Raw genomic sequence first — 19,043 nt, 5'->3', positions numbered from 1 at the left:
TTATTTTTTATTCGATTTTTCCATTTAAATTTTGGATAATCGAATAAAAAATAAACATAAAATAAAGGTAAAAAATATTCGAGAATAAAGAATAAGAATAAATCGAATAAAAATTTATTCGAAATAAAGAATAAGATTTTATTCGTATTCTTATTCAGAATACGTTTTTTATTCGAAAGAGCTTTATTCGGCAGAACACTGCTATCGATGCTTTAGACTATGCGGCATACCAATTTCGGGATGAATGTCCTACCAGGGATGCCCGTATTTCTTTGGTTTATAAGCCTCTTGCCATGGGCGAAGGTCCATACGAGGAATAGAGGAAGATTGGCAACTCACGATAGGATTCCTAATGTTAAAAACAAAATATGTTAATATTCTGCGTCAACTAACTTATATAGACACTTACATTGCAGATGGCATTTTGAAAACCATTGGTTGAATGTCATTAACCTGGCTGTTGTCGCAAACGATTCGGGCCAAACTTGTTTTACGGATTTCGTTCAATTGTTCTGCATTGAAACAAAGTTAATTGCTGATCCTGAGCCTTAGCATCTTTGCTACTCATACCTTCGGTGAATGAGCCGGTTTGTCCGCCCAGATCGTAGAAGTGACGATCTCCGCGTTTAAGTTTCAAGAACTGGTCGGCCAAAATACATTGGAAGGTAGGGCCAACGTAAGAGCCTTCTGCTTTTGCCTCGCTAACGCCTCCAACAAACAGGTCAATATCGTCCACAGAGTTGTACACCTCTTTGAAACGTTGGATAATCTGTGTTAAAATATTGAAAATTAAATTTCAGGCTAATTTTTATTGAAGAATAAGTTTACCGCAGGAGCGAATAAATCGCGAAGGCCATCGAAATCCTTTGCACGTCCAACACCGCAGAGTTCTCGGTAAGCATTGTAGCTACGAAGTCCTAAGAAAAAGGAAGAAGAGAAGGTTAACAATCAATTTTAAATTACAGGATGAACATGTTCCGCTAAAAATGTAAGATTTGTTACCTAAATCGCGTCCACGCTGAATGTTGAGAGCCACCAAATCTAAACCAAAACCCTTGCCTGCTTCTTCGAACAAGTGCTCGGTAAGCTGAAGAGATAAAAAAAATCAGAAAAAAATTTATTAATGTTTGAAAAACAAGCGTTTAAAAAATACCTCTATCGTAAAATAGGGATCAACTTTCTGGCTTGGTTGAGTAGCCAGACCGATGAGGAATTTATCGAGATTGCCAGGGATGTAGTGCTCCTGCGGTTTGAAAAAGTGCTGACGTAACAGAAGGGATTTCTCCACAACCCTTTGTTCATTGACCAATCTGTTGGGTAATTAGGTACAAAGGAATTTACGACATGTTCGTAAAGATGAAAAGTTTGAAAAATAAGAATAAGAAACGAACTTACAGAGCTTTTCCTTGCACCATAGAGTGACCGAAACGGAAAGCAGCTCCAACAAATTCATTCAGAATGCTGGGATTGAGGTGTTCGTCGTAGTCTCTACTGAAACCACTCTGCAATGGCAACAAGCCAAGTTCAGCCATTTTTGAGCGGCCGAGAAGAATAGGTAGCCATTCGTTGTAGGTGATGTGCTGAGCTTGGGCAATCAAAACGCGGCGGGTTTCCTGGTAGAGGCGCTCATCATCCCACGATGGATTCAACTGTGCCAATGCTCTGGCAAGCCTATTGTGTTCCCGCAAGAAGATAATTTGTGAGGTAGCCATATTGGGCGTCACATCGGAACGGCCATCGCCTATTAGAGTATGAAGTTTTTAAAACTTGTTTTTAATTGGAATAATTTCAGTTCACCACCCACCGGCTTTGAAGCATTTGACATCTGAGGGTGGATCAATACCAGACACTTCCTTGGGCAAGGTGCAAGGTGCATTCAGAGGACTAGCACCGTCGACTGGTGGGAGCAAATCGAACTCTGGACCGCCGTGTCTCGCAGTGACCTTCAATTCACCCTTCTCGCGTGTCCGCAGCTCACCTGCTTTTTTATCATCGGAGCCATAAACGAGTGATAAATCCAAGAAATGGGTGTTGTCGTTGAGCTGATAAAAGAAACCAAATAATAGTATACAAAAAACTGAGTAAATAAGAAAAATGGCCTGAGCAGCAAGTCCAACTTACCTGAGCTGCATGACCCAGTTTGCCATCGGTTCTGCACTGTAATTCAGAGTAAAATGGTATAACTATTATGAATAATTTTGAGAAATTGAGTTTGTAAGACGCAGTTAAAAATACCCTACCGCTAGACTGGCTCGGACGAGCGGGATGCAAGTTCGGCCGAATTTGGAGAAAAATGGATCGTTCTTTGGGACCTCAATGGGAAGGCACTTGCCGTGACTGCGATCCTCTTCGTCAAGTTGTTTCCCGTCTTCACTGCAACAGACAATTGGTGTTCCGTCTTCATCTGTTTTTGTTTTGTTTTGTTTTTTTTTTGTTTTTTTCAAGCAAAAATGTAATTAACTGAAAAAGCCATTTCATATTTTTAATCAAGGATTCTTACTCGACATTTCTGGAGTTGACACCAAATCGCTGCGAGACAAATGGTATGAATAATTAAAAAATGTAACACTTAAACTGATAAAGGATTAAGTTTCCCTTACTGGTCTAGAAATTGCCCATACTGCATGAACCAGATTGTGGTCGACTCGCTAGGCTGGTCAACATCATGCATCAAAGCAACAGATACGAGACGGGCGCTGAAACGTTGGTAATTCAAAATTTAAAAACTACCTTAGTATATCGAATAATATTCGTAGAATGCTCTTAACTAGCCGTGAAACGCGAAAACGTACAAACGGTTAGCTAATTGTATGAAATTATTCATCGTTTACCTGGGAAGTGTGTTACCATTAGTGGCCTTTCGGGGAGACCAAACACCTGATAAAATTAGGCAATTTTTAACACCTTATGTACTCTAATTTTAATGTCGATAAGAATGTTACCATCATCATAATCAGAAGCGAGTATACGATGGTACTGAGTAACTGAACGACCCCAAACGAAGCGTCTTTCGTTATTACACGAACCGTCTATCATTCGGAAGGGGGAATTCAATTTGTCCTCACTACAACTACAATGAGCCTGGCTTACGGTGTTACATTTGCTATCTAGATTGGTTTCTGACAGCTTGAATCTGTGCAAAGCGCAGCCAACCTGATCGGTTTTGATTTTGAATCTAAGGAAAGGAAGACATAACTTTTTAGTTTGACAAAGTACACTAACTTATTAATGTTGGCGGTAACCTTTTAACGAGCACGACTGCAGTATTGACACTGACAAATGCTTCGGTGGTTACGTTGCGGGCCTGCTCTGATGGGTTGGAGAAACGGGCATGCGTAGCACGGGGTGAAGCGGCTTGAACTACGATGCCCTTTTCTTTGAGACGTTTAGCTGTTTCTTTTTGCAATCTCAGCTCGAATTCACCAACATCAGAGGCTGCGTTCACCGAAAATACGTCGAGACATTCAACATGGTCGTCCAACTCAATTTTGCCCTCACAGAGAGGGGGCTCCTTGAACGGCGTTCCCTTGTCTGTTAAAGGGGAAATTCAATTATAAATGACCTATATTATTAATTCTGTATTCTTACAGTTGCAAGGAAGATCAGGACAGCAGGTTCCTGGATTTCCATCGCTCAATTTGCAAGCTGTGTTCGGATAGGAGAAAACTTCGTTGTGCCACACGGCGCAATCCTTACTAGGTCGGCAATGGGACTCTAATCCGGCAAAATTTGGACAGTAGTAGACTGGTTCCGGAACTTTAGGAACATCGTAAGTTGGTCTTGGAACTTCGCTGTAATTTGGCCTCTCATGGACGACATACTGAGGAGGCAAGGGAGGATTTGAGTAACCGCTGGCAACGGCGAACGCTACGCCCATCAATAGCACTCTGCTAACCCACATCTTGCTTTACGCTAATAACAAAGGCACAATACAGATTGATTTGTTTTGATTGAGATTCTCTACCAATAATATTAACTCCTAATGGAGCTTAACTTACCTAGAGGAATTACGTTTAAACTAGTGTGTCTTGGTTGTCACAAGCACGTCTGACCGTGTGAGCTCCGTTGTATTCCCTCTTTAAGACTTCCATTACTTATAGTCATCCGTGTGCCCACAGTTTCACATGGAATAATACCAGTTTTGATCAAATAGAAAGTTTTATAAAAGAACTCTGTTATCTAGGTGAAAGTCCAAATTCTCATTTCTATTTACAATTCCTTTTGGCAAGATTTTCGTTGCAAGTGGGCGTATATTTGCATGCGTTGCAATTGGCAATGCACGTCTAGTGACATGGCTTTTTAACTAGTTTGGGAGCAAGTGTTCTCATTCACGGGGAATACCCGAACACATGTATTACAAACGGAAAATTCGGTTGCTTCACGGGTAAACTTTCTTGAGTTACTAGGTAATTCCGTGGCAACTGATATTTCTGATTATATTTATTTATTTTTTATTTTTTTCTTAGGTAGAGTCCGAATATTGCGGCGGAGACACATTACGCTGGCTATTAATTTGTCTGTGGTATTTATGTCATTGAACAATTTTTTAGTTAGTTATTTTTGCGTTAATCATTTGCATGCCATGGATGTTTGTTTTCCATTTCCACAAAGGGGCATAGGTCGTACTAATTCAAAATTCTTTTATACCCTTCGTTTTCCGTATGTTAATTCAAAAATCGACAACCTAAAAATTAACAGTTAAACGGAAGATCGGGACAGCAGGATCCTGGATTTCCATCGCTCAATTTGCAAGCTGTGCTCGGAGTGGCGAGGACTTCGTCATACCACACTGCACAATCCTTAGTAGGACGGCAACGCGTCTCTAATCCAGCAACATTTGGACAGTAGTAGGTCGGCTCCTTCACCTCGTAAGTTGGTGGTGGAACTCTCCTGTAATATACTGTATCTTGAACGACATATTGAGGACGCAACGAAGGACCATAGGCGTCGCTGGCGGCGAAAAATAGGCACACCAGTAGGATTCCATTGGTCACCGCGACATTTTTTTCACGCTAAAAACAGAAAACGCAGGTATTAAATTCTAAATGTTTTGCGATGATATACTCGAATGGTGAAATAACTGGCATTGTAGTTAACTCACCTAAAAGAAATACTTTGAGATTTGATAATCTGGACGATGCGGTTTGGTAGTCACAGGCTCTTCTGACGAAGTGAGCTCCGTTGTAATTGCTCCTGATGACTTCCCGTATTTATAGTCATCCGTCTCCACCCATTTTTGTATTCAGGAATACCAATGTCGATCAAATAGAAAGTCTCCAAAAATGGGCATTGTTACCTTGACGGAAGTTGTTGCGCGCACTTCAATTTGCAATTGTTTTTGGCGAGATAGCCTTCACAAGTAGGGATCTGTGTGCAAACACACCCAGCAACAGAACTTTTGTCGAAACGAGTATTATCGCAAAAATGTCCTATCACGGGGAATACCCAAACGAATAAATTGCGCAACGAGGTAAAATTGTGTTGAGCTTAACAGGTAACTTGCATTCCCTCGTAACAAGCGATCTCTTCGCTCCAGATGTATGTGGTATTAGTTACCTGATGATTTTAAAATATCTAAAAGTTATAATTTATTGTTATGGCTTTAGACAGTTGATAAGATGACATCTGTAAAGCATCCTCCCTCTCGGGTGGATGACTTTACGGATTAAGACAAATATATTACCACGGAACTCGGAGACGTTTACCCACAATGATGACAGTGTATTATTAGACTAGGCCATAAGAATTACACGGGAAAGAACATACAATATGACAAGAAAGGGGATAACGAGCCAAACCATAATTACCAACAGAATAAGTGCAATTTGGAAGCTTACCGATGTAGCGCGAGCGTTACGGAAGCGCACGTTGGTAAAACGATACGAAGTGGCTTGTGGTAGCGAGAGCGGGACACGGAGAAAACATACACGAAAATGGAGACGATTGGAGATACAATTCAGATAGGCACTTACGGAAACAGGTAGTCAGAGAAACACTTGTAGAGAAAACACTAAGGCAAGTTAGATGTCGAACTAGTGTTGTTGAAGGCAACTGAACATTTAGCGAGCTGCTAGCTGTCTGATCTTTCTTAGATTTTGGGTTCACCATGAAACCTCGCATCTCGTCAAAGTGGCGTGATGCTGTTGACGCGTCGCTATGTCGCGAGTGCAGCCAATCAGAAGGTGTTTGTTTAATGGCTTGATTGGCGTCGCGCGTGCGACCAATCAAACGGATGTTTATTTAATGGCGTGATAATGCGTCGCACGTGTGACCAATCACGGAAGTTTGTTTAGTGGCGTGATAATGCGTCGCACGTGTGAGTCAGACAGCAGGTGTTCAATTAGGTCAACGTTAAGATGTCTATGACTAATGGTTACTATGCGGATTACAATAATCGAGTAATATGCAAAAAGAAGAGTAAAATGCAAGAGAGTAAAATGTAGACATAATTATATGCCAAGGGAGAGTAAACATAATATAATAAGAATGTGGGTGTCATAATTAAATGTATTTGTAGGCCTTCGTTACACATCTCTTTAGACTTTGGTAATCAGCGTGAATTCGAAGGTCTGTTTTCCATTGTGTTCATCTTAAAAAAAATAATTTTAAATGCTTTACTCCTCCTAGATCAAAGGAAGGAAATCCGAGATTCATCTCTGGCCATGAGATTCTGTCTCAGTTGGGGCGTGATAAAAAAAAAATCATCCCGTACCCAGCCGTTCCAGAAAATAATATTTGCATCCTTGCCACGGAAGACACAATTGTTAGGTATTTCTACTAATTCTAGACGAGATTTGACTATTTGAGTTTCATTGTAAGTTCAACTTCTTCTTCGAGCTCCGGTGACTTGACACTCGCCGAGCCCTTCACAGATCCCTGAGCTACTAACCTTTGGGGGCTACTTCATAACTAAAGAGTGGTAAGAACAAGCCTTATTTCATTTTCTTGACCCTCATAGTCTGTTTTTAATTCTATATAGGGTAAGGTTTCAAAATTATCAAAATGTTTTTCATAAAGTAGCTTATTGACAAAATGGCATGTAGAAGGAACCGGAATCCGAAGGAACCGGAATCCGAAGGATCTGATGAGTATTCAGACGGATACACCGAATGGAAATAACTTTCAGTCTCTCAGGTAATGGCTAATTTATTGATTCACCTATGAGACGCTGGCCATCATTTCTATGAGAATGATGATAGTGTCTCTTTCACGTCACGGCTGTCTTTTTAGCTTCCATAAGGGTACGGTTCATAAATGCGTTATTTAAATCGTACGACATGCGTAAAACCTCTTTGTTTACATTTTTTCTTTTTTAATACGAACACAAAAGATTCAGCTCATCAATTTCAATTTCTTTACATATAATTGGGACATTGATTCTTTTAAATAATTATATTTTTCGTAAACTGTCTTTTGGTTACAGTTACATATCCCGCATAGTCCCCTTCCCATTTTGACGATATCTAAAACATTTGAGAGAGAACTAGACTATTGAGATTCGAGTAATCGTTTAATGTATTCGTTTAGTTTATTCGTTCAATCGCAGTGTTCGTATATTACTATCGCAACTATCACCTAGGCCATGCCCGTGCCTGAAAGAAAAAGTCAGGACGTTGATTCGAACGGATTCGAATGCAACGAGCACTAAGTACGGTCACATTATTGGAGGAATGACCGTGTGCTTGGTTCGTGATTTGGAGTCACAAGTGATAGCTGCAAGCTGATATCACTCGAACCACTGCACCAACCCGACTAAGCGTATACTTACCTATCATACTTACCATACGAAATTTGCTTCATCAAGTCTTTTATACTGTCTCATAGATGATCGAAAAAAGCTACAGCTCATTATGGCGTCAGTTTAGCTTTAATGCTAAATTTCGCAAACACGGTGAACTAGATTGACAATAATAAAAAATGAACTTTATTCGTCACTTGCTGTGTTACTTATTATTAAGAATCTCAATTATGCTAAACAAATTTTGACACGCAAAAAATGCTACAATAGAAACGGAAACGGTTGCACTCACGGATCGTGACTGGAACAAGTATACCAATCCCGCCATAAGACCTAGAAGTTACTCTTCGGTTGCCACCAGGTGGCATATGAGTAGCATATTTCTATGAAATCTTTTGATGGCTGTCTGCTTAACTGGGCATTGATGGCAAGTTATTTTTTTTTAAATTTGTACTTCAAATATAGGAACCATCTTTCTTTCGGCGGATTATTCTCAGTTGGAACTTCGAATATTGACGCATTTGAGCGAAGACGCAGGTCTTTGTTCTGTTCTTAGCCAACCCGATGGCGATGTTTTCCGCGGCATTGTATCGGTTTGGAAAAAGAAAAAGCAAGAAGAAGTCAGAGACGATGAAAGGCAAAAAGCGAAACAAATCTGCTACGGGATTGTTTACGGCATGGGATGTAAATGTTTAGCCGAACAGTTGGAAGTCGGGGAAGAAGAGGCTCAACTCTTTGTTAAGACTTTCCACGCAACGTATCCTAGTAAGTTAATCGTGTGTGTTGTCGATTCTGGATATAGCCTAATCTTTTTAATCTGATTACATCAATGCCTTTTAGGTATACAAAGCTTTATAACAAACACAGTTAACCAGTGCCTCAAGAATGGATTTGATGATGTTGATGCCTAATTTTCTTGACAGGTCAACCGATGTGGAAAAAAATTCAGGAGGAAAATGAATTGAGCTGCTGACATTGGCCTATTTCTGGAATACATCAGTTTGCATCATAATCAGAAAGGTAATATTGCCTCTTTTAATTCCTTATCCAGTTGTAGCTATGACTTGAGTCTGCGAAGATAAATTTCTTAGCTTTATTTGAAATTTGAGGCTGTGATAACTTTTTGAAATCGACAAGATATTTCTAAACTAAAGCTACTACACCGAGGCTCCAGCTTACTACACAACTACCTATGCAACCCCATCCTGCTACACTGATGCTCCCAAGTACTATTAATCGTGAAAATTGCGCTGTCCAAAGCTCGATGATGGAATATTCAGATTTGATTTTATCATTTACAGTCCTCGTTCCAAAATAAGTATTTCCATTTATGCCTTCACTAGTCGTTTTCCATACGAATGTTTCCAAATGAATTGTTGAATACAGATATAATGCCGTTAACAAATCCCCTCGTTCTTTTTATTTTGTATCAAATAAAGCTAATGAAAGCGATTTGTTTCCCTACAACATTGTAATTGCTGAACGCATTTATACACTAGAACATTAGCGAGATTTACATCATTGGTATTCATCAGTCTGGTATAATTTATATAGCTATTTAGTTGCGTAGCATAGAACATTGCTTCAATTGATTGCATTTGCCAATTAACATTGAATTGGGCAAGGTTGAAATCCACTTATCTTTACCGTTTTTAATTGCGTAGCAGGATGTAGCGTAAAATTTTTTAGTTTGCATTTCCATCACTAATGTTAATTTCCTAATTTCAATCTGAAATTTCCTTAAAAGGAAATGCTCAAATATTCGGACTAGATGTTAGAAGTTTTGGTTAGCCAGTTTGGATTTTAGTTATTGAAAAAGGAAAAAAAATAAGAAAAAAAAAAGGGTTGCGCTAAGCACTTGATTGACTTGCTATCGAGTAACCTCCAGACCTGCCCGGACGGAGATCATATTGCTGTGCTATATGATCCACATCGTGACATCAGCTGAGGGCTCTTACCTCTCTATTCAGTCTTGCATTGTAATGGGGGGGCCAATCCTATTCCAACGAGTTGTAATTGCTTACAGACTCTTGGTTACTAGCAATCCCAACAGTGGGAGGGTACCTACCCAGTCATTTCAAGTGCCGCTACACATAGAAATGCACTAACTCTTATATACCGTGAATTTAGGCACCAAATCACGTTGATAACACAATCGGGCAATTTCCGACATAAAACTAACTCCCATTTAAATTCTGAGAAACTATGACGTAATGTCTTAAATGAACATTATTGGGAAAACAGTGATGAATATCATTTGACTTGATTATAAAACAAATTACTTAATTAAATGTTTAAAATTTTGAATTATTATCTAGCACTCACGAATTAGGGTGTGGCATCACGCATCAATACCGTTAATGACATTCAAGAATCCTCCATATCGCCTTGCGGCCGATGTCGACACTATTGTGTTCATGCATCGGCTAAGTGTTTTTCCAAGTGTGTGGCGAAAATATCAGTTGTCGAGATGAATCAGTTACGCCAGTACATTCAAAGATATTCTGTTTGTCTTTGATTAATTGATCTCAGGTATCACAACGTTCCTGTAGTAGGAAGTTGTACATAACTATAACGCCCTCCTCCTACACCACCACATCCTACGTTCAAACCTACACTTAAATACCAACTGACTTCAAGCTAGTATACCGAAGCTCCGGTTTACTACTACACTACAACAAAGGCCGAATCCTAGCTACTACACCGAGGCTCCGAAGCTTTATTCCGCCCCAAGCAACTACACTGATCCAGCCCTGAAATTTTGCTTAAATATTCCGTTGCTAGAGTTTAGCACATGAGCTTTTCAGATGGGATGGGATGACGTAAGCAAAGATTCACACCAACACGAGCCCAATGCGTCCAATGATCCAGGCCGCTGAAAAGATTCCGTCTTTTCAATTTCCGGATCTGGAAAATGATCGTATCAAACGTAGCTGGAAAATTTGAGTTTATTATTATCATCAATCCGGTTGTCACGATGGATGTCATACCCGTACGCTTTCCTGATGAGCTTATACGTTTCTGTACAATTCACATTCACCTTTCTCATGGCATTATATATTTTAAAGAGAAATCTCAATTTACTTTCCTTGTTCTATACGGAATCAGTTTATTGAGCTCACTTGTGCCCCTTCATAACGTTCCTATACAAAAAAAGCACCAGTCAAAAGGGTGGGGTAAGAATATTGGCTATTACGTCATTACCTGGCAGGTGCACGTGTTGTAACCGCACACTAATGAATCAAAACAGGGTGACTGTACAACCATATAAAAAGAGACGACCACGGTTCAGTAAGTCAGTGTAATAAGGCACTTGGACACTCCAGCAACAGCATTAAATTTTCTGTCGGTTGTGTTTCACATTGTGTTCTTCAGCTTTGCAACTATGGGTAATTTGATTTTTTATTTCGATCGTATCGTAGCAACTGAAACTTTAAACAAGATTGGTTTTATTCAATGAAATGAATGTGTGTGTAACTGCGTTGCATTTAAATAGGATAAGGAACTGAAATGATTTACATTTTCTTGTTACAACTCTTCTTAAAGCTCTTCTTCCCGCTTCTTCCCTCCTTTTCTCTCCGACGACAATCATTCGTCTGTTTCTCTTGAAGTGGATATAACGTTGCCTTCGAATGAGTTTCCCAGAATCCAATTCATAACAATATAAACTAAAATGATTGCTTGAGTTTTTGTTTTGTTTTACATTTGATTCAAAGTCGGCTTCTACGAGAAAAAGAAAAACATTTTTGCAGTGCGCACAGCGACATCATTTACCCCACAATCTAACAAGGCTGAAAAGATTCCGGTGTGATCAGTTCGATCGAAACTAAAATTGCATTTGTACAATACAAAAGCATTTACTAGATTATAACAGAACAGAACGAATCTGTTCAGGCATGAGTCTTCTTGTCGTTTCTGCCGTTTTCTGTCATCTACAGAAAACAAGGCGAATATGACGTGCACAATACGACATACTGACTGTAGTAACCAACCAGCTAGTCATTTTCACTTCCATACAATCGCCAATTTAACGGGCCGAACGACAGCCATCAAAAGATTTCATATTCATAGAAATATGCTACTCATATGCCACCTGGTGGCAACCGAAGAGTAACTTCTAGGTCTTATGGCGGGATTGGTATACATGTTCCAGTCACGATCCGTGAGTGCAACCGTTTCCGTTTCTATTGTAGCATTTTTTGCGTGTCAAAATTTGTTTAGCATAATTGAGATTCTTAATAATAAGTAACACAGCAAGTGACGAATAAAGTTCATTTTTTATTATTGTCAATCTAGTTCACCGTGTTAGCGAAATTTAGCATTAAAGCTAAACTGACGCCATAATGAGCTGCAGCTTTTTTCGATCATCTATGAGACAGTATAAAAGACTTGATGAAGCAAATTTCGTATGGTAAGTATGATAGGTAAGTATACGCTTAGTCGGGTTGGTGCAGTGGTTCGAGTGATATCAGCTTGCAGCTATCACTTGTGACTCCAAATCACGAACCAAGCACACGGTCATTCCTCCAATAATGTGACCGTACTTAGTGCTCGTTGCATTCGAATCCGTTCGAATCAACGTCCTGACTTTTTCTTTCAGGCACGGGCATGGCCTAGGTGATAGTTCCCGAGGTGATTGAGGTTGGGTTTAATAGTCGTTTGATTTTGATCACAACATTTAGCGTGCACCAAAAATTGGCGACATAGTCTTCAAAGATTCCACGCTGAAAAGGAATAAAGAGTCTGACGATGACTTGCTGTAAAAGCCAATCATGAATTTGAAGAAATGGATACCAAATGATTGCAAAGGTCGCCACTGTGGCAGCGCCAATCTGGACCAAATTCTTTAGTTGGGAGGGAAGTGAGGAACCTTTAGGTTGACAGGAAGCCAGCAAATAGAAGCCAGCAAATAGAAGTATTGCATGATACAACTCCATCTGCTTAAAGTTTAAGGCAGCTGAAAAGGCAATTGCTGCTAACACATTCTTTCCCTGAGAAACAAAAATGATTGCCCACAAGGTCAACCCCAACGAAACACAATTGTACTGAAAATGACCATAATCTATAAGGGTGAGTCCAGAGTGTGAGGACAAAGCAAAGAAAACCCATTTGTACTTATTACTCATCTTCAAGCTTCTAATGTAAAAATAAAGTGCACTGACAAAGAAAATACAATCAGACACAAGGACGGACATCCTCATGAAATATTGGTGGTCAAAGTTTTCAAATCCCTGAGACACATGGAGTTTTACATAGTCTTGGTTGATTTTCTTAGCCACCGATCCAGTTAGGTAGCTTTGATATGCTGTGAGAGGAGGGTAATCCAGTCCCCAGTACAATAAATCATTGTCTGTTGTATTTCTATACCTGATGAGATGGATATCCTATGAATAATATCAGCCAACCTATCTCGACATCAAACCTACCAATCCTGTATGGGTAAGTTAACCGTAATTTCCATCCAATGTCTTTGAGCTTCATAATCTCCAAATTTTGGAGGTTGATTTTTGCCAGAATATGGGAAAACTGAGACACCCAGTTTAATGATGATTGTAGTCAAAGCAATCACTTCTAACTTGTAAGGGACCTCCATAGTGAATCCTTACTACGCTATGACTACTATGACGAAAATCACTAAAAATAAATAACAAAACGAAAAAACCAAACAAAAAAACAAAAATAGCTGAGTTAATTTAGTGTCTTCAAGTCGCAGCCTGCAATGATGGGTAAAGTATACATTTCAACTTGTCTCATCCTTTTTTGTGTGTTAATATGACAATGCAATTGTTGAGTTAAAGGATTTGTATGTTGTATATAGAGGTGGATTGATTGTTGAAAGTTTTGATGACTGCAATTATGTAACTGATTTATTAAAACCAATGGTTTGATTGCAGCAGCTTTTTATGGTATTATGCTGCTACTGGCTGTCGTGTCACTGATGGCTGGGTGGACCATGGGTGTGCCGATGGATTCGTCTTCTTCCGAGTACGGTAGTTATTCATACCAGACGACTACTGCTGCGCCGTACTACACCACTGCTGCGCCGTTCAACACCACGACGTATGCTGCCCCCAGTTATTACACTACAAAGGCGCCCGAGTACTACCCCACAACATATGCGGCCCCCACTTACTACACCGAGGCTCCCAAGTATTACAGCACCAAGGCTCCTGAATACTACACCACCACGTATGCAGCTCCGACTTACTATACGGAGGAACCAAAATACTACTCCGCACCGAGCTATTACACAGAAGCGCCAGTATATTACACGACAACGTATGCCACTCCAAGCTACTACACCGAGGCTCCCACCTACTATACCACAAAGGCCCCTGAGTATTACACCACAACTTACGCTTCACCAGTTTACTACACCGAGGCCCCAAAATATTACTCTGCTCCAAGCTACACTGACAACCGTGTCGTACTACACAACTACAGAGGCGCCCAACTATTACGTAGCACCAACTTACTACACTGAAGCCGCCCCATCTTACTACTCCGAGCCGACCTACTACACTGAAGCCCCGAAGAACTACGCTGCCCCAAGTTACTACACCACGACTGCTCCTTCGTACTACGTCGAACCTAGCTACTACACCACAACTTATGCTGCTCAATCTTACTATACTGAGGCTGCTGAATACTACACAACTAAAGCCCCGGAGTATTATACGACGAAAGCTGAATACTACACCACCACTTACGCCGCTCCAGCTTATTACACTGAGGCTCCGCAATACTACACAAAAAAGGCATCCGAATACACAACGTATGGTGCCCCAAGCTACTACACCGAGGCCCCCAAGTACTACACCACCACTTACGCTGCTCCAGTTTACTACACTGAGGCTCCCAAATATTCGGCTCCACAATACACTACAACATATGCTGCCCCAAGCTATTATACAGAAGCCCCGAAGTACTACACTACAACATATGCCGCTCCGGTTTACTACACCGAAGCTCCTCAACAACCTATGCTACTCCCGGCTACTACACCGAGGCTCCAGCTTACTACACAACTACCTATGCAACCCCATCCTACTACACTGATGCTCCCAAGTACTATTAATCGTGAAAATTGCGCTGTCCATCAAGCTCGATGATGGAATATTCCGATTTGATTTTATCATTTACAGTCCTCGTTCCAAAATAAGTATTTCCATTTATGCATTCACTAGTCGTTTTCCATACGAATGTTTCCAAATGAATTGTTGAATACAGATACAATGCCGTTAACAAATCCCCTCGTTCTTTTTATTTTGTATCAAATAAAGCTAATGAAAGCGATTTGTTTCCCTACAACATTGTAATTGCTGAACGCATTTATACACTAGAACATTAGTGAGATTTACATCATTGGTATTCATCAGTCTGGTATAATTTATATAGCTATTTAGTTGCGTAGCATAGAACATTGCTTCAATTGATTGCATTTGCCAATTAACATTGAATTGGGCAAGGTTGAAATCCACTTATCTTTACCGTTTTTAATTGCGTAGCAGGATGTAGCGTAAAATTTTTTAGTTTGCATTTCCATCACTAATGTTAATTTCCTAATTTCAATCTGAAATTCCCTTAAAAGGAAATGCTCAAATATTCGGACTAGATGTTAGAAGTTTTGGTTAGCCAGTTTGGATTTTAGTTATTGAAAAAGAAAAAAAGAAAAAAAAAGGGTTGCGCTAAGCACTTGATTGACTTGTTATCGAGTAACCTCCAGACCTGCCCGGACGGAGATCATATTGCTGTACTATATGATCCACATCGTGACATCAGCTGAGGGCTCTTACCTCTCTATTCAGTCTTGCATTGCAATGGGGGGCCAATCCCATTCCAACGCTTGACCTTTCGAGTTGTAATTGGGAGTCAAGTAAGTCTGTATTCATTTGTTGGAAGACAAACCTCTTTTTTTTGTTTCCGACGCCTGTTAAGCATCTTGGTCATGACACAATAAAGTATCGTTTTCCAGCGGAGGAGAATATAAGAAGAATCATGATTGTAGCACACAGTTCCAGCGTTTTCCTTCTCTTGTCCTTACACATAAAAAAAAAAAAAAAGAGGAAAATAATCTGAATAACAAAGGATGTGTTTGGATTCTCTTGTGTGTGTGTGTGTGTGTGTGATGCTAATCACACAAGTTTCCCTTCTATGGAGGTTTCTGCGTAATTTATATTTTCGACATACACCCACACTCGCTGCATCATATAGTGCAATCGAAAAGGATCAGACACGGCGATGATGTGATCGTTAACGTAAACCAACCTAGCGCAGTTGAAACCATGACGATGTGATTAATAAATTCTGAGAAAAAAAGCTACCCAAAATAATTCGGGCGGGAAATAACAGAACACACCCTGGCGGGGTACTTTTGGTGTAACAAGTAATTGCTATCTATATGTTGAAATAAAGATTGCTTGCTTTTGGGTAGATCTAGTGAAGCTTTAGTTTAGAAAATATCTTGTCGTTTTCAAAAAGTTATCACAGCCTCAAATTTCAAATAAAGCTAAGAAATTTATCTACGCAGACTCAAGTCATAGCTACAACTGGATAAGGAATTAAAAGAGGCAATATTACCTTTCTGATTATGATGCAAACTGATGTATTCCAGAATAGGCCAATGTCAGCAGCTCAATTCATTTTCCTCCTGAATTTTTTTCCACATCGGTTGACCTGTCAAGAAAATTAGGCATCAACATCATCAAATCCATTCGTGCGGCACTGGTTAACTGTGTTTGTTATAAAGCTTTGTATACCTAAAAGGCATTGATGTAATCAGATTAGAAAGATTAGGCTATATCCAGAATCGACAACACACACGATTAACTTACTAGGATACCTTGCGTGGAAAGTGTTCACAAAGAGTTGAGCCTCTTCTTCCCCGACTTCCAACTGTTCGGCTAAACTTTTACATCCCATGCCGTAAACAATCCCGTAGCAGATTTGTTTCGCTTTTTGCCTTTCATCGTCTCTGACTTCTTCTTGCTTTTTCTTTTTCCAAACCGATACAATGCCGCGGAAAACATCGCCATCGGGTTGGCTAGAACAGAACAAAGACCTGCGTCTTCGCTCAAATGCGCCAATATTCGAAGTTCCAACTGAGAATAATCCGCCGAAAGCAAGATAGTTCCTATATTTGAAGTACAAACTTTTTAAAAATTAACATGCCATCAATGCCCACTTAAGCAGACAGCAGACAGCCATCAAAAGATTTCATAGAAATATGCTACTCATATGCCACCTGGTGGCAACCGAAGAGTAACTTCTAGGTCTTATGGCGGGATTGCTATACTTGTTCCAGTCACGATCCGTGAGTGCAACCGTTTCCGTTTCTATTGTAGCATTTTTTGCGTGTCAAAATTTGTTTAGCATAATTGAGATTCTTAATAATAAGTAACACAGCAAGTGACGAATAAAGTTCATTTTTTATTATTGTCAATCTAGTTCAGCGTGTTTGCGAAATTTAGCATTAAAGCCAAACTGACGCCATAATGAGCTGTAGCTCTTTTGGATCAACTATGAGACAGTATAAAAGACTTGATGAAGCCTTAAGTATGATAGGTAAGTATTGAAACTCGAGTAGGAAGAAAGTCGGTTTTGGGAGTTGCCACCCCCGCTAAACAAGTAAATTTGACGTGAGTCCCGGTTGCAGTCCCGATAGTTTCGAAATTATCTACCCACGGGGTAGTAACGTAGAAACGATTAGGACTGTGCGAAGGTTCACGTAAATGGTCAGGTGGGGCATTCTTCTGCTAAGAATTGGGGAAGTAAATCGAAGTTGCCCAGTTTACTTGAGTTTTCACACTCATTTTCTTTGTGTACTTTGCGTCCATCAGCATGTACCATAATTCCATTCAATGAGGAACTAACTTCCGCCTCGGTCTACGGACCAAAAAGGAGCACGGGCATGGCCTAGGTGGCAGTTCCCTACGGCGCTCAACCGTGAACTTTTTGAGATCTAAAAAAAAAACAAAAACAAAAAAAAATCTTTTTGCATTATAGTTCCATCTTGAAGTAATATCATAAGCGTTTTGTTATATTTTGCATTTAGCGTTCGAATACTTTTCTAATCAAAAACTAAACTTTCGGTTCGTTTTGATTAATGATTTGTCACAACTCAAGAAAAGGGGGAAAAACAAAGCACAGTAGGATGTAATCTCATATCAAATGATCATGTAATGCAAATTCGGTGTGCCTGCTCGTCGACTCCCTTGTTTATCGACGCCTGCCAGCGAAAAAAGTGTGAATGGGAGTGTCCTCATGAAGTTTGTGACCACCCCTGTTATGAGTTTTGTAAACGAGCTCCGTGTGACAAACCGTGCAAGAAAATGTTTCGTTGCGGACATACTTGTAATGGTCTTTGCGGTGAAAGTTGCCCGCCCAAATGCCCATCTTGTGCCTACGTTAAAATACCTAACTACAACCCCAAAGCATGGTACAAACCCCATGGTACAAACCCCCCTAAATGGACTTCGAATTCTTGCCTCATCGGTCCCGTGCTACTCACGTGCCACCTAGTGCCAACCGAAGAGAACCTTCCCGGTCTTACGGCGGGACTGATACACGTTCCATTCACGATCCGTGATTAACAATAGACCATACGATTTTTCTATTGTAGCGTTTTTCATATGTAAGTATCTATCTAGCATAAACAAGATTCTATTCAATAGATAATAAAAAAGAAGTAACGAATAAAGTTCATTTGTTATTATTGTCAATTCAGTTTATTCTGTTTGCGAAATTTAACATGAAACGTAAACTTGTGCCATAAAGAGCCGTAGCGTTTTGCCAGTCTCTTTGGTACAGTATAAAAGACTTGATAAAACGTTTTTCGTTTGGTAACGGTGTTGGTTCGCTATAGCGCCGTTACTATGCGTGATACCGTATGCGTTACTAATGAGTGTTTATCTAATGCTAATTGCAGGTCGACGATGGATGAAAGAGTGACGCAAGTTTGAATAACGATTGGAATAATGACCACACTGGCTGGTTACATGGAAAGCAAAGGCTATAAACTCCAAATGGAGGAAATTAGGTGTCCACATGAATTATAAACGGTGGATTAATAGGACGCCCAAGCCCATTCTTTTTTCACGTTCTCTGCAGTTAACCATCACAAATATGTTTTAATTCTGTTTTATATAAATCAGGCAGAAATGTAAATAAATTCTTGTCGTGACCCTCGGACTGCTCAAAGTTGTGGTGATGATGCGGCTTTAAGAAGTCGGAATGAGCTGCAGCGAGTTCATCTAAGTTAATGTCCGTTAGGGTAGACTATTAGATTTAGCTGTTTATTTTGTAA

The 19,043-nt window shown here is 39.9% G+C and overlaps 2 protein-coding genes, 4 long non-coding RNA genes and 1 pseudogene across 8 annotated transcripts; 5 read left to right on the top strand and 2 right to left on the bottom strand.

Moving 5' to 3' along the window:
• Positions 1 to 102: 102 nt before the first annotated feature.
• Positions 103 to 4,135, bottom strand: LOC116935647 (peroxidase). The gene is made up of 17 exons (XM_045176210.1): positions 3,999 to 4,135; positions 3,589 to 3,912; positions 3,243 to 3,531; positions 2,943 to 3,175; positions 2,832 to 2,877; positions 2,601 to 2,696; positions 2,501 to 2,529; positions 2,241 to 2,404; positions 2,122 to 2,157; positions 1,805 to 2,042; positions 1,396 to 1,741; positions 1,154 to 1,310; positions 1,003 to 1,087; positions 829 to 917; positions 571 to 769; positions 410 to 512; positions 103 to 349 (listed from the first exon to the last, which is right to left on the bottom strand). The coding sequence occupies exons 2-17, from the start codon at positions 3,899 to 3,901 to the stop codon at positions 250 to 252; spliced, it is 2,523 nt and encodes an 840-aa protein (XP_045032145.1). The 5' UTR covers positions 3,902 to 3,912; positions 3,999 to 4,135; the 3' UTR covers positions 103 to 249.
• Positions 4,136 to 4,200: 65 nt separating this feature from the next.
• On the top strand, positions 4,201 to 5,568 carry LOC116935649. The gene is made up of 4 exons (XR_006648910.1): positions 4,201 to 4,406; positions 4,467 to 5,031; positions 5,093 to 5,171; positions 5,247 to 5,568. It is a non-coding gene; the product is annotated as an uncharacterized LOC116935649 (long non-coding RNA).
• A 2,004-nt stretch (positions 5,569 to 7,572) lies between these two features.
• Positions 7,573 to 7,927, top strand: LOC123474292. The gene is made up of 2 exons (XR_006648905.1): positions 7,573 to 7,758; positions 7,825 to 7,927. It is a non-coding gene; the product is annotated as an uncharacterized LOC123474292 (long non-coding RNA).
• A 223-nt stretch (positions 7,928 to 8,150) lies between these two features.
• LOC123474293 lies at positions 8,151 to 9,250 on the top strand. The gene is made up of 2 exons (XR_006648906.1): positions 8,151 to 8,503; positions 8,579 to 9,250. It is a non-coding gene; the product is annotated as an uncharacterized LOC123474293 (long non-coding RNA).
• A 2,033-nt stretch (positions 9,251 to 11,283) lies between these two features.
• On the bottom strand, positions 11,284 to 16,970 carry LOC123474276 (dolichyl pyrophosphate Man9GlcNAc2 alpha-1,3-glucosyltransferase-like). Of its 3 annotated transcripts, XM_045176230.1 has the most exons (5): positions 16,573 to 16,970; positions 16,319 to 16,497; positions 13,165 to 13,372; positions 12,533 to 13,105; positions 11,284 to 12,462 (listed from the first exon to the last, which is right to left on the bottom strand). In XM_045176230.1, the coding sequence occupies exons 3-5, from the start codon at positions 13,329 to 13,331 to the stop codon at positions 12,417 to 12,419; spliced, it is 786 nt and encodes a 261-aa protein (XP_045032165.1). In that variant the 5' UTR covers positions 13,332 to 13,372; positions 16,319 to 16,497; positions 16,573 to 16,970; the 3' UTR covers positions 11,284 to 12,416. The 3 variants fall into 3 exon arrangements, 2 of the variants coding, with proteins under 2 accessions (XP_045032165.1, XP_045032164.1); XR_006648890.1 differs by lacking the exons at positions 16,319 to 16,497; positions 16,573 to 16,970 and having other exon boundaries at positions 11,284 to 12,106; positions 12,173 to 13,105; XM_045176229.1 differs by lacking the exons at positions 16,319 to 16,497; positions 16,573 to 16,970 and having other exon boundaries at positions 11,284 to 13,105.
• Positions 13,605 to 15,400, top strand: LOC123474185 (annotated as a pseudogene).
• A 1,243-nt stretch (positions 16,971 to 18,213) lies between the features above and the next one.
• On the top strand, positions 18,214 to 18,920 carry LOC123474299. Its single transcript, XR_006648913.1, has 2 exons — positions 18,214 to 18,371; positions 18,666 to 18,920. It is a non-coding gene; the product is annotated as an uncharacterized LOC123474299 (long non-coding RNA).
• The last annotated feature ends 123 nt before the right edge of the window (positions 18,921 to 19,043 follow it).

This window comes from Daphnia magna, linkage group LG7, assembly GCF_020631705.1.
Source record: "Daphnia magna isolate NIES linkage group LG7, ASM2063170v1.1, whole genome shotgun sequence".
In the NCBI taxonomy this organism is placed as follows: domain Eukaryota; kingdom Metazoa; phylum Arthropoda; class Branchiopoda; order Diplostraca; family Daphniidae; genus Daphnia; species Daphnia magna.
Note: the sequence above shows the minus strand (reverse complement) of the source record. Positions and strands in the feature narration are given on the sequence as shown.